This window comes from Saimiri boliviensis, chromosome 2 (genome assembly GCF_048565385.1).
Source record: "Saimiri boliviensis isolate mSaiBol1 chromosome 2, mSaiBol1.pri, whole genome shotgun sequence".
Classification (NCBI taxonomy): domain Eukaryota; kingdom Metazoa; phylum Chordata; class Mammalia; order Primates; family Cebidae; genus Saimiri; species Saimiri boliviensis.
This window is the reverse complement of record NC_133450.1, coordinates 145,591,734-145,605,667: the sequence shown is the minus strand read 5'-3', so window position 1 is coordinate 145,605,667 and position 13,934 is coordinate 145,591,734. Positions and strand designations below refer to the sequence as shown.

The window sequence follows — 13,934 nt, the reverse complement described above, 5'->3', positions numbered from 1 at the left end:
TAATTTCCACACACTTTTACATTTCTTAAATTTCTCTTATTTACAATTTCTAATTTTCTCCCATGTGGTCAAATAGCATACTTGTATATTTTCAGTACTTTTTTTTTTTTTTTTTTGAGATGGACTCTCACTCTGTCTCCCAGGCTGGAGTGCAGTGGTGTCATTTTGGCTTACTGCAACCTTTGCCTCCCAGCTTCAATCGATTCTCCTGAGTAGCTGGGATTACAGGCACATACCACCATAACCAGCTTATTTTTGTATTTTTAGTAGAGACTGGGTTTCACCATGTTGGTGAGGCTGGTCTTGAACTCCTGACCTCAAGTGATCTACCCACCTTGGCCTCCCAAAGTGCTGGGATTACAGGTATGAGCTACCACACCTAGACTGTTTTCAGTAGTTTTTTATGTACATTCAATCTTAGCCAAAAGGCCAAGAAGCAATCAGTAATTTTACATTATTGAGACATGTTTTATGACCTAATATATACCTAATCTCGAATAATGTTTCATTCCACTTGAGAAGAGTGTGTATTCTGGTGTTGGTTTCAATGTTCTAGAGACGTCTGTTAAGTCTAGTTTGATTTTGGTGTTGTTCAGTCCTCTTTTTCTTTGCTGACCTTTCGTCTAGTTGGTATCCATTTTTGAAAGTAGGGTGCTGAAATCCTCAACTATTATGTTAGCCTTTTTGTCTTTTAAATTCTGTTAGTTTTTATTTTGTGTATTTGGGGGTCTTTTGTTAATTGCTTATATGTTTATAATTTTTAATCTCTTTGATAGATTGACCCTTTTTTCATTATAAAATGCCCTTCTTTGTGTCTAATAAGAATTTTTTAAGCCTGTTTTTTTCTGACATTAGCATAGCCACTCTAGCCTTCTTTTAGTTACTGTTCACATTGCATGTATTTTTTTCTTTTTAGTTGCAGCCAGTTTGTGTCTTTCACTCTAAACCAGGTATCCTATGGGTAGTATATTGTTAGATCGTATTTTTCTCTCTATTCTGTTTTTAATTGGAGAATTTATTCATATGTATATGCACAATGCATGTGTATATATTATGTTAGTGGTCCCCAGCCTTTTTGGCCTCAGGATCCAGTTTTGTGGAAGACAATTTTTCCACAGACCAGACAGGAGGGATAGTTTCACGATGAAACTGTTCCCCCTCAGATCATCAGGTATTAGTCAGATTCTCATGAGGAGTGTATAACCTAGATCCCTCATATGGCAATAGGGTTCACATTCATAAGAGAATCTATTGCTGCTGCTGATCTGATGAGGTGGAGCTCAGGTGGTGTTGCTTGCTCACCCACTGTTCACCTCCTGCTGTGCGGCTCAGTTCCTAATAGGCCATGGACCAGTACCGGTTCAAGTCCCAGGGGTTGGGGATCTCTTAATAAATATTTGTTGACGGGGCATGGTGGCTTACACTTGTTATTCCAGCACTTTGGGAGGCTAAGGTAGGTGGACCATGAGGTCAGGAGTTCAAGAGCAACCTGACCAAGCTGGTGAAACCCCATCTCTGCTAAAAATACAAAATTAGCCAGGCGCGGTGGCAAGCACCTGGAACCCCAGATACTCAGGTGACTGAGGCAGGAGACTCACTTGAACTCAGGAAGTGGAGGTTGCAGTGAGCTGAGATTGTACCACTGCACTTCAGCCTGGGCAACAGAGACTCCATCTCAAAAAAAAAAAATTTTGTTGAGTATGTGATATTTGTTGAGTGAACAAACAGATGAAACATTTTCACTTATGACAATACAGACAAAAATGTTAAATATACTCCTATACACAGTTTAGCAGTATGTGGTATGTGTTTTTTGGTTTTTTTGTTTCCTTTTAGACAGGGTCTCACTCTGTCACTCTGGTTGGAGTATAGTAGCATGGGGCTTAAACTATCCTCCCACCTCAGCCTCCTGAGTGTCCAGGATTTGTGGTGCACACCACCATGTCTGGCTAGTTTTTTATTCTTTGTAGAGATGGGTGTGTTGCCCAGGATTGGGGTATGTGTTTACAATAATAACACATCGAGCCCAGGAGGACGGTGAGAGTATTTGAACATTAGAAAACTATGCAATGTGATTTATAACATTAATAGATTAAGGAAAATATACCATGTGATCACAACAATGCCAGAAAAGAAATTCTTATTTAAAATTCATTGCCTATTTAAGATTTTCAAAAACCATAACAACAAAAGAACTATTAGTAAACTGAAAATAGCAGTGAACTTTCTTGACTTGATAGGGGTGCTTTAAAAAAAAAAAAAGTTGCTTCTATCTGTACTTCACAGAGAACTCTTAGAAGATTTCCCTGTAGTCGGGAATGAGACAAGGATGCTTACAATCCCCTTTTGTTTCTAGCATTATACTAAAGAAACTAGACAATGTAATAGGAAAAGAAAAACCAACAATTGCTAATACTGTGATTATATTCACAAAGAAAGTTCAAGAGACTACTAAAAACTTTATAGTTCTGTATTTTTCTAGAGAATTTACACTATTTGTGTTACAAAAACAATTTAGAGAAGTAATGTAAAATTTTTATTCAATCTAAGATTCTTTTTAGTAATCGCATTTTACAGTTTGTTTGCAAGTTGTTAAATAACTTTGAAAATCAAGTTTTTTTTTTTTCCTCTAGAGCTACAGAGACTTCTGAAGTGGAGAGTCTGCGACCTCCTCGGTTCTTCAATGAAGATGGAGTTATCAGACCTTACAGGTTGAGGGATGGGACTGGAAATCAAATGTTACAGGTAAATTAAGAACTATCTTATAAATGAAGGTTAAATTAGTCAAGTTAGAAGTTTTTAAAGTAGACATTTAACATATATTGAATTATATGGGCTTTTATCTGTTTTGCTTAATTCCACTTATAAGTTTCTTATATTTACTTAGATTTTAAAGTACATTTATTTACTATAAGATTTTTTTTTCTTTTTTACAGGCATCAAAAAGTTTGATATGAAAAATTAATGCATGACTTTGCAAGTGAAAGCCAACAGTAGATTTTAGTCTTAAAATTTACAAACTACGTACAGCTGTTTCAGTATTTTGAATACAGAGAAAACCTTTTTTATTGGTAACTTTTAATAGGAATTTTAATGAATCTGTTTTTGTTTTTTTTTTTTTTAATAGGGTGTTCTTAGTTCTGCACTGGATTTGCTAGATTTGTTGAAAGCCTTTGTACTTACATGTCCTCGTCATTGGTGGTACTTACTTAACCAATTAAAGCATTTCTGTTGCGGGGTTATTAAACCGCTGGTAGCTTTTATACCAGATGTAATCCTTATATCCAATTACACATGAAGAAGGAAAAACAAAACTCAGGAACACTGCTCTTGTGAATTACCCTTGGATTATTGTACTTTGCCTTTGAAAATGCTTAAATGGCCATGACCCTCTTCCTGCTTTATTCCAGTATAGTCTGTATAAAACTTGTGGGATTTGATAAGCAGTTCACATGCAAACCAGTATCTTCTAATAAGAAAAATGTCTATTGTTCTAGAACAATAGACATTTTGAAGGTAGAATATTTCATCTGTTTAGACAACTTTCTTACTTGGTAAATTCAACTTTTTAAAACCTGGATTATGCTGTAGGTAACTAGTAGTCATATATAAGCTATACCAGTGTAATGTTGTTTCCGTGGTTCAGAGGTGGAATACTAAATTAAATAATTTGTTTGAAAACAAACAAGGGATCATTATGTTATGTAGGCTTGCACATATTTATGGTAACAATAAGCTATTGGAATATGGAGCTTCCTTTATAGCTTTGATATTTTAAATACTGTGGTATATAATGTGAGCAGGGTAAAGATTTAAACTTCAGTATTTTACCTATTGCAGAGCACATAGTATTGCATAAAATCTACTCCTCACTTTTTCTCTGAGGCTTCTAATATATTAAAATATAACCATAGAATTAATATGCAATATTTAGTAAAGTGATTTTATACTGTAGTTAAAATGTTTTTAAAGCATCAAAATAATTGTGTTTTGGGGTAGAACTGGTAATCTATTCAGAGGTTGTGCTCTAATGGACATATTGTGCAGTCTCTGTAATGACAGTGTATTGTTCTTTGGAAGGTAGAACATTTGCAGAAGTCACCTGTGGCTGATACAGTCAAAACATATTTCTACCCAATACCTGCTTTCCCTTGTTAGAATGCAATTAACAAGTTACTAACATTTTACTAGACTAAAAGTCAAATATAGTACAAAGTAAGGATGAGTAGTAAGGAGAGTTTTGGAATATATCCTTGTTAAAAGTGAGCACATTATAATACCCACAAGGAAGCCATGAGATACCAGTAATTTCTCATGGTTGATAATTTGATTTCAGTGACAAGTATATACCTTCTCATTGTTTTCTGAAGCTTTAAACTTTGAGATGTAAAAGCATGACTTTTGACTATGTACTTTTAAAGCTGCATATTTATTTTTAATAGGCCAGTCTGATCATCAGTTGCTAAAAGAGCTATTTAAGTGACTAAAAATCCACAGCCCTTGTGGGCCATTACTTGTTTTTCAGCAAGCACTTACACAGTATTAGCTTGAATATTTGTAGGAATTCACCAAGTACCTTGGGATGTTGCAGTTACCATTTTTTTCTTACAGGTATGATGATAGTGGGTTTGTTTTTTTTTTTTTTAATCAAAGCTCTAGTGTATTATTACCAAATACTTTAAAATATGTAAATTACCAGTACTGTGGAAAATAATTAGATGACACATAAACTGGATTTAAAATCCATCTCATCATCTGCCTAGATTTTATGTAAGTCATATAATGATGGTGCCTTAAAATATTTGATACTTTCAAATGTTTCTCATGTTTTCTTATTTTCTAAAAGAGGTATATTCACTAAATTATATACATTTATATAATAATTAATCTAAAATACATTATTTTATTGTGCACCTTTCTCTCTAGAAAGTAGCATATTGCAGTGTTTCCTACTAGTCAGAGTTGCTTATTAGAGAAATAGAATGATAATTTTAATATATTCACAAAATACCTTATTGATATTGTCAAACCAATTTATACATTGAGTTTGTACCAACTAGTAGAGTTGAGTGTTAGGCCTATTAAGTTATGGAATATTATATCCATAATTACAGCCTGAGTCATAGCTGAAAAATCTGCTTTAAAATTATTCTGACTCTTTGAACATTTCATAATCTTACATGTTTTCAAGAAATTTGCCATATTTTACTAACCTTTGTGCTTCTTCTTTCCTTTACCATGCTTACAGAAAATTCAGTTCTACAGGGAGTGGATTGTGACTCACAGTAGCAGTAGTGATGATGATGATGATGATGATGATGATGATGATGAGTCAGATCTAAACTATTAAAATTCATGTGTTCTTTATCATTTCACTTGGAATGTTTCATTAACATGTTTTGTATAACTTATACCATAATGCCCATAGGCCCATTTAGAGGGAGGTAAAACACGTTTTCCTTTAAAATGTTTTCCTACACATCTTCATAAAGCAAAATAATTGTATTATTTAAGCACAGAAAAAAAATGTGTCTTACATCCAAAGTAGGATAGCCAACATATTATAGATTTGCTTTTATACATTTTATAGCTTTGTATTACATAGTTTGTCTTTAAGATTTCAAGTTAGACTTAAATATAATTTTTATGTTCACTGATGTTATTTTAAATTACCTTCTTATTTGTTAGCAAAATGGCTTTTTTTAATGGTCTCTGTAAATTTTCTGGGCTTTAATGTAATGCCACTGTGTCAAAAAAAAAAAGGAAGAAAGTAGTAACAGCCATTCAATGTTTTATATTTATCATTTTAAGCATATTTTTGTCAAGTTTATTTTAATAATAATAAACATATGTAACCTGAAGCAATGTGAATTTGTTGTTCTATCCCCAAATCATATAGATTGAACTACTATTATTAAAAAACAGTCATGGCCTCTCATGGAAGCTTAGACAGTAAAATAATTTATAGTCTGAGAATGAAAAAAAGCATTGTTCTTTTATGTCTTTGCTTTACTTTTTATTGTTTTGTTTCACATTTTTTTGTGAAACAATGAAAAAAGTTGGTTTTAATAGTCATTATATTCACTTATTAATCTGCATATGCATATATTTCTATTATGAATTGAGAATATTTGGAAACTTGTCATAAACATAACTATATTTTTTTCTGTGTAATATTAGGGAAAATGTTATATATATCTCTCTGAAAGATCCATTAGTAATTCTATTTTATGTCTTGTGTAATAAAGGTTTTTTTAAAAAATTTCAACTTAGATGATACTGTCCTGTTTCTCTAGATATCAGATATACTTTAAAAATTCTCTAAAAAGTAAATGATCATTTGTAGTTAGAATGTTTAATCCTATGACTGCTGTACTTTTGGATCAACAAAAGAACATGTATCTTGACTTCTGCTAGTCACGCTGCTTATAGTGAGCTTGTGCTATATAGTAGGTAGCTGATCTACTTGTTGAACTTTTGGTTTAATTGATTCAGCGCATGATTTCTGAGTTTCATCTGATTCTTAGGTTTATCAGGTTTCATTTCTATAAATCATTATTCTCTACGTTCTTTGAAAATGACGGCTTTAAGTTTGAAAATATTGAGATTACCCCCAAAAAAGCTGAAAAAAAAATCAGCTTTTTTGAAATTTCTTTCTATCCAGCATTCCTTCAAATTAAATAGAAATCAAGGTCATTCATGTATGTAAAATATATTTGTTTGAAAACAAACTTACTAATATGTAAACATCAAAAAATCAATTACTGCTTTTATCACAGTAATATTTTTATCTTTTTAGAATAAGTAAATAAAAATAGTGATCATTAAAATAGTCACTACTGGTATCAGAAACTGACTTTGTATTTGTTGTGCACCCACTGCTCTCTCACCCGTGGCCAAAATCAGACAAAACTTACTGCTCCTTCTAGAATCTAGAAAGAATACTGCCTTTTTTGTGTGTGTGTTTTGTGTATACTTAAGGAAGGAAGAGTCTGGAAGTTTCTTCATTGGCTTCTTAGATTCCACCTTTGCTAGGCACAAGGCCTTGTAAAAGAGACTGTGGAACTACTTGTTTGCGAGACATTTACCACATTTACTGTGCTTGGTCTTTGACACTTAATTCTATGATACAGGGTTCATAAAGATGATCGTAACCTTTCATTCCTTAAGAATTTATTGAAAACAAAGGTTCTGGTTATCTTAGCGGCAACTTACCATTTTCATTAAAAGAAAATTGGAGGTAGGATTACATTTATTTAAAATCTCTTTAACAGTAAAAAGATTTTAAATAATATTCTAGTAACTAGTAAACATTGCTCATGTGGTCTTAGAGTTTCATCATTCTTCAGATTTTAGCCCTTGGAGATAAAATGTGCTCTTTTACAGTATGATTGCCCTTGTTTTTCTGCCACAGTGAAATTATCTTTTCAAGCCTCTTTGAGGACAAGTGTTAATGTATTCCAGTTTTAAAAAAAAAATTTTTTTTTTTGCTTTTACTAGAGAAAAATTCAAGACAGAATTGCTCTTTTGTTGTACATCATTGTTCTCTTGATGGAGATAGAGGATCTAGACAAAAATATATTCTTATTTCTTATCAAATCTATAGAAAATGGATTTATATTTTGGGTTTTAATAAGATGAACTCGTTTATCAGTGGCTCTATAGTTAACTAGAACTTTTAAAATAGTGGTATCTAGCAGGAAAATTTAGTGAGAAAGCTGTTTAAAAATTATGTAACATCATACCTTTCCATATGCTTTAACTTTATTTATGTTCCAGATTTCTGCATGATCATTGCTTGTGTATAGAAAATGGAAAGGAAGGTTCTCTTCCCTACAGGAGTGATTACCCTAAAGAGTCTTTATTTTCCTTTGTGTCTACCTGACACTTGAATGAATAACACATCAAAAACTGGCAAGAAGAAAATTTTGTAAAAATTCTGTAATTGTGGTCACTCATAACCATGGACAGATAATCTGAGCCTGTAAATGAAATTAATTGGTATTCACATTGGATATAGATAAAACAAATGTAAAGTCAGAATAATATTTCCAACTTTCAATATTATAAAAAGGAAGTCAAATAAATTTTAATTTCTATATTTAAAATCAGAATTTTATACATTTTAGCTTTTGAAACTATTTAAAACACGTATCACTGATGCAGTGTTGAATGTTAATTTTAAGTTAATGTTATTTAAATGTATAGCTGGAGCCATTGCATACCTATGACTAAGACATCAATATTCAATATGAAAAATACTCTTGTTTCTGTGTCTCAGGATTACAAATGACTGATGTAGTAGCTACTGTTTTGTCCGATTTCAGTCTTATAATGAAATTTTGCATTCAGCTTTCCTGTGGTGATGGGAGAAGGACCAGAAACCACCATCCCAACTGTTATTGAGTATTTTCTACTGCATATTCAAACTTCAGCTTTTTATTTTTTGGATTTCCTTACAAAAGAGTAAAGGGTCTTATGGATCTAAATCAGGTGATGTTAACTGTATACACAGATTATTTAGCTCCAGTAATAATTATGGATATGTAAAAATGTCAGTTTTATTCTAGCACCTTTGGAATAAATGGAGATCAACTAAAAAATGCTTATACTTAATTTAATCTTCAGTATTAGTGAATGAATTTGTGAGTTCATGAAGTACAATGAGTACAGCTGGCATTATACGAAACATAGAAAGTCCTGTATCAAAGGAAAGTAAAATAATTTTAAATAGGTCTGTGTTAAGAGAACTAATTAGAATAATTTATGATTTTCGTAGGGATTTATTGTCTGGTTTGTTTTAATGTGGCAGAATATGTATCATTCTCAATAAGTATAAATTTATTTAGCAGTTATTCCATATCAACCAGTATATAGCAACAGTGTACCTCCAAATATCAATTTTAAAACGTGTTTAACAGTGTTATAAAACTGGCCTTTCATGAATCTTCTTCATTGCTTACACATGTTTTAAGCAATGAAGTTGTGAAGATTTCTACTGAATTGCATTATGCCATTCTTCTGAATCTTAGAGATCCTCAAATATGTGAGCACTGAAAATATTATAGGCATTATTTTTGCTTTTTAAAAACATAATCAGGATAGAGATTTAGCTTAACTATATTCAATTTGTCTTAACTGGCCATGTTATATTTTTCTACTATAAACTATAATTTTTCAGTAACCTGTTAACTACATTGTGTCTACAAAGGTTTTCTGAGTATATTCAATAAAACTCAGAATTTCTATGAATTAAAAATTTTACAGACCTGCATTTCCATGGAAAAAGCTGAAAACCTCTTGTGAATCCATTTGCTGACATTGATTCTCAGCTGACAACTTTAGTATTTTATAAAAATATGAAATTTTTCAAAAATTACCCTAGGTTATTTTCTATACTAAAGTATGCTCCTGTCTCCCCACCATTTATTTTTAAATTTTTCTTCACCTGGTTATAGCCCAAAAGTATAAATTGCCATTTTATGTTTTGTTACATATTTTTATAAGTAGCATCATTAACTTCTAAAGATTAAAAAAGCATACCACTAATAGAAATATCCCCAGTTGGGAAACCTAGTCTTTATTTATGGAGCTCATAAAGAGCCAGCAGAACTCCTTTTTTTTTTTGAGACAAGAGTTTCACTCTGTTGCCCATGTTCGAGTGCAGTGGCTTGAATAAGCCCACTGAATCCTTGAACTCTGGGCCAAGGCAGTCCTCCTGCTTCACCCTCCTAAGTAGCTGGGACTACAGATAATGCACCACTATGCCAGGCTAATTTTTAAAAATTTTTGTAGAGACAGGGTCTTGCTATGTTGCCCAGGCTGGTGAACTCCTGAGCTCAAGCCATCCTACCACTTCAGCCTCGCAAGTGTTGGGATTTCAGATGTGATCCATTGCTCTGGGCTTTTCATTTTTATGCCTGATATAGAAACTTTTTCTCTTTTTCGTTAAACATTTCTACCTTTTGATGACTCTATACTTTTTAAAAAACATTTCTTTCCTTTAAGTAAATAAATCTTTTAAAATATGTGTGCGTGGATATGTGTGTGTGTGATTCCTGTGTCCTTCATTATGTCTGAATGTTGACAGCTGAGTTGTCTTGTGGGTGTAGTATAGCATGTTCTTAAAACATTTCAGGTATTTTTGAATTCTGTGTTGTCCTTGAATCTTTTACGGAGATGCTATTACTGCCGTCATGTAAGTTGTTGTAGACGGGAGGCTGTTTTTGTGTCTTGTATATTTCTTTTCTTTCAGAAATTACAGATGTTTATAATTAGCTTCAAGCACTGCCTTAATAGCAGTTGGAAGATAACTACCTTCAGCCGACGTGGTCTTTCCCTTTACTTCAGGAGGAGAATTACTACTACTCTGGAAGAAAGGGCTTACTGTAGGAGTCAGATCACCAGAGTAGTGCCGAACACTTCCTGGCTTCATCTGAAAATTTGAGTAAGTGGACAAGAACCAGGAGACAAAGGCTATTGGACTTCACTCTTCATTTTGTAACTCTTCCTCTCCAGAAGGCTGCTTCTGAATGGGATGAGAAAACTGAAGAGAGCCAAAATTGTGTTATCCAGGCAAATTAGAATTCTTAGCTTCTCAAATAAAGCAGATACCATGGAAAAGATTTCCATGGATTTGTGGATACAATTATCATACCTTACTAATTTAGCAAGGAATCTCTTGGAGAGACTTTGTCACATTATTTTCAAAAGCGCAAATATTGAACATTTAATAGTGTGTACCACTAACTTTATTTTGGACCAGTAGAGTCCAAAATAGAGTAGAGTAACTAACCCCACTTAGAACCTTCCAGTATTATATAAAAATACTTTTTGAGTAAGATTCTGAAACAAATTATGCCTTCCTCTGGTGGTGATGATTCCACTTTGTGGAGATTCTGGTTTTTTCTTTCATCTCAAGTGTAAAATTTATTCATCCCCGCCACTCGCCCCTCTCTTTTTGCTGTTGTTGTCGTTGTTATTTGGTGTTGAGACAAGGTCTTACTCTCTCACCCAAGAGTGCAGTGGTGCAATTGTAGCTCACTGCAGCCTTGAACTAAGGCGCAAGTGATGCTTCCACCTCAGCCTCCCAAGTAGCTGGGATTATAGGCATGAGCCACTGCACCTTGCTTCATTCTCTTTTTAAATTCAGTAACTTAAATTCGACTAATTTGATTTCTAGATCTTTCAGTTTGTCGTCATTGCATCTCAAATTTGTAAATATATTAAGAAACAATAAATGCTACTATAATAGAAAATTAAACACATTATAACATTAAAAGAAATCCTCAAATGTGAAGCCCAGGTAGGTTCAATTTGAGGCTTACCCTCTTTTTAACCAAAAATCTGTCAGTACAACTAAAAGTACAGTATTAGCTAGAAGGTCTTCAGCCCTTAATTAAGCTAAAGTTGCTAAATTCTGATACAGGATTCAACTCATGATTTCTCTGCTGATGTGATAGAACTCTTCCTAGTAACTTTCCAAGTTACCTTGGATAGATACAAAGATTCTCAGCATAAGGTGAGTTTAGTAAAGCTCATTCAGAAATATTTGTGTGTGTGTACGTGCATGCTGTAACAATAACATAGTTAGAAAACTAGTATATGTTATGAAAAATCAATTTTTTACTGGCCAAATACCCTGCAAAAGGATACTTTCACTTAGCAGATGAAACACTTGTCATGCCAAATCAGATTAGAGGCCTCTTTTCACTCATCTGAAAACAAAATGTAATGCCGTCTATTAAAGGAAGCACCTTGTTTTTTGGTGTTTTGTTTTTGTCAGTTAACAATCTTTAGTTTAAAATTCAAATGAAATTAATATCCTAGTCACTTCTAATGATGATGCTAATGAACTGTAATGGTAATTTTTTAGTGAAAACCTATCACTGTAAAGAAGCCTACAGAAGCACTCTAAAGAAATACACATTTAGACATTTCTGTGATACTTAAAGTCTAAAGTAGTTGGAGTTAGAGATTTTATGAAGATACACTGTTGGAATACAGATATGGGAGACTGAACATTTCATGTAAAGTTAATCTTTCTGGAATAAGTTGCCAAAAGAATAAAATATATGACTATATATATGTATATATAATTGAATTTTTGCTGGCTTTATTTGGTAACATAGTTTATATGAATACAGAGAAAAGAATGCCATGTATTCATTGGTTCTACACGTTTTTGTCAAACTTCTCTTCATTATGTATTCAAACACTTGTAGATAATAGAGTTATAGCCCTGAAGAGCGTATTCAAAATTCCCGCTCATCTCCCATGAGCTCATGATGGGAGTGAGCTTTATTGTTGTGGTGATTGGGCATAAAAGACATGCCACATTAGAGGCCAACCCTGTAATGCCAGATCTTCACAGTGTCATTCCTATTTGTGTTTAGCTGCTATATGCAAGGCTCTAAGGAACATTAGGAATTGGAGACACCTAAGATATGATACATCTTCCACAGATACAATGATCCCTAGGTATTACATGAGCTTGAAGCATTGCAAGAGACATGATACAGTTTGTGAGATACCTAAATCCATATACCAATGAACTGTTAAAATAAGCTCCCACTGAGTCTGTTGGAATATATTTAGTTCTGCTTGTGCTAACTCATTTTGTTAATAAAAATTATTTTGGTCAGGCACGGTGGCTCAAGCCTATAATGCCAGCACTTTGGGAGGCCGAAGTGGGCAGATCATGGGGTCAAGAGATTGAGACCATCCTGGCCAACATGATGAAACCCTGTCTCTACTAAAAATACGAAAATTAGCTGGGCGTGGTGGCACAAACCTGTAGCCCCAGCTACTTGGGAGGCTGAGGCAGGAGAATCAGTTGAACCCGGGAGGTAGAGGTTGCAGTGAGCCAAGTTTGTGCCACTGCACTCCAGCCTGGTGACAGAGTGAGACTCCATCTCAAAAATAAAATATATATAAATAATAAAAATTATTTAGAATTATAGCCCAACCCTGTAGCTAAAGGCCTGGGTTCTGGAGCCAACTAAACCTGAGTTCAATTCTATTTGAAGCCTTTTTATTTTATTAGATTTATTATTTTTTATTATGCTTATTTGACCTCAGTTTCCAGGTTGCAAAATAGAGATAATTTTAGTACCTATCTTGGTGGTGTTGCTAGAATTAGAACAAATAAGGTGATGTACGTACAGCCATACCTCAGAGATGCTTCAGGTTCAGTTCCAGACCACCACAATAAAGTGAATATGGCAACAACGCAAGTCACATGAATATAATTGTTCTTTGGTGCATATAAAAATTGTTTGTAGTGTAGGTATGCAATAATATTATGTCTTAATAGACAATATATATACCTTAATTTAAAAATACATAATTGCTAAAAAAAAAAAAAAAAAAATCCTGATGATCACCTGAGCATTCATTGAGTCCCTCTTTTTGCATGCCTGATGAAGATGGTTGTTGACTGATCGGGATAGAACAATTGCTGAAGGTTGGGGTAGCTTTGGCAATATCTTAAGATAGAGTTTGCCATATGGATTGACTCTTCCTTTCATTAAAGATTTCTCTGTACTATGTGATGCTGTTTTATAACATTTTACCCACAATAGAACTTCTTTCAAAATTGGAGTCTGTCCTCTCAAACCCTGCTGCTGCTTTATCAGTTATTTTTATGGAATAATATAAATTCTTTATTATAATTTAAACAATCATAGAATCTTCCTCAAGAATAGATTTCATCTCAAGAAACCATTTTCTTTGCTCATCCATGAGAAGCAATTTCTCATTTGTTCAAGTTTTATAATATAAGATTGTAACAATTCAGTTACAACTTCATGTTCCACTTCTAATCCCCTTACTATTTGCACCATATCTGCAATTACTTCCTCCACTGAAGTCTTGAACCCTCAAAGTCATCCATGAGGATTGGAATCAACATTTTTTGAACTCCTATTGATACT

The 13,934-nt window shown here is 33.3% G+C and overlaps 1 protein-coding gene across 4 annotated transcripts in view; it reads left to right on the top strand.

The window, feature by feature from the left end:
* The window catches only part of VPS13A (vacuolar protein sorting 13 homolog A), a 235,381-nt gene that overhangs the window by 198,905 nt on the left and 22,542 nt on the right, over positions 1 to 13,934 (top strand). For 2 of the 4 annotated variants that reach the window (XM_010341278.3, XM_074394628.1), the window contains one exon: positions 2,634 to 2,745. In XM_010341278.3, coding sequence (XP_010339580.2) covers positions 2,634 to 2,745 — 112 coding nt within the window. Of the gene's footprint in view, positions 1 to 2,633; positions 2,746 to 2,936; positions 5,862 to 13,934 lie in introns of those variants that run through there. The other 2 variants (XM_003920858.4, XM_003920859.4) reach the window with 2 other exon arrangements.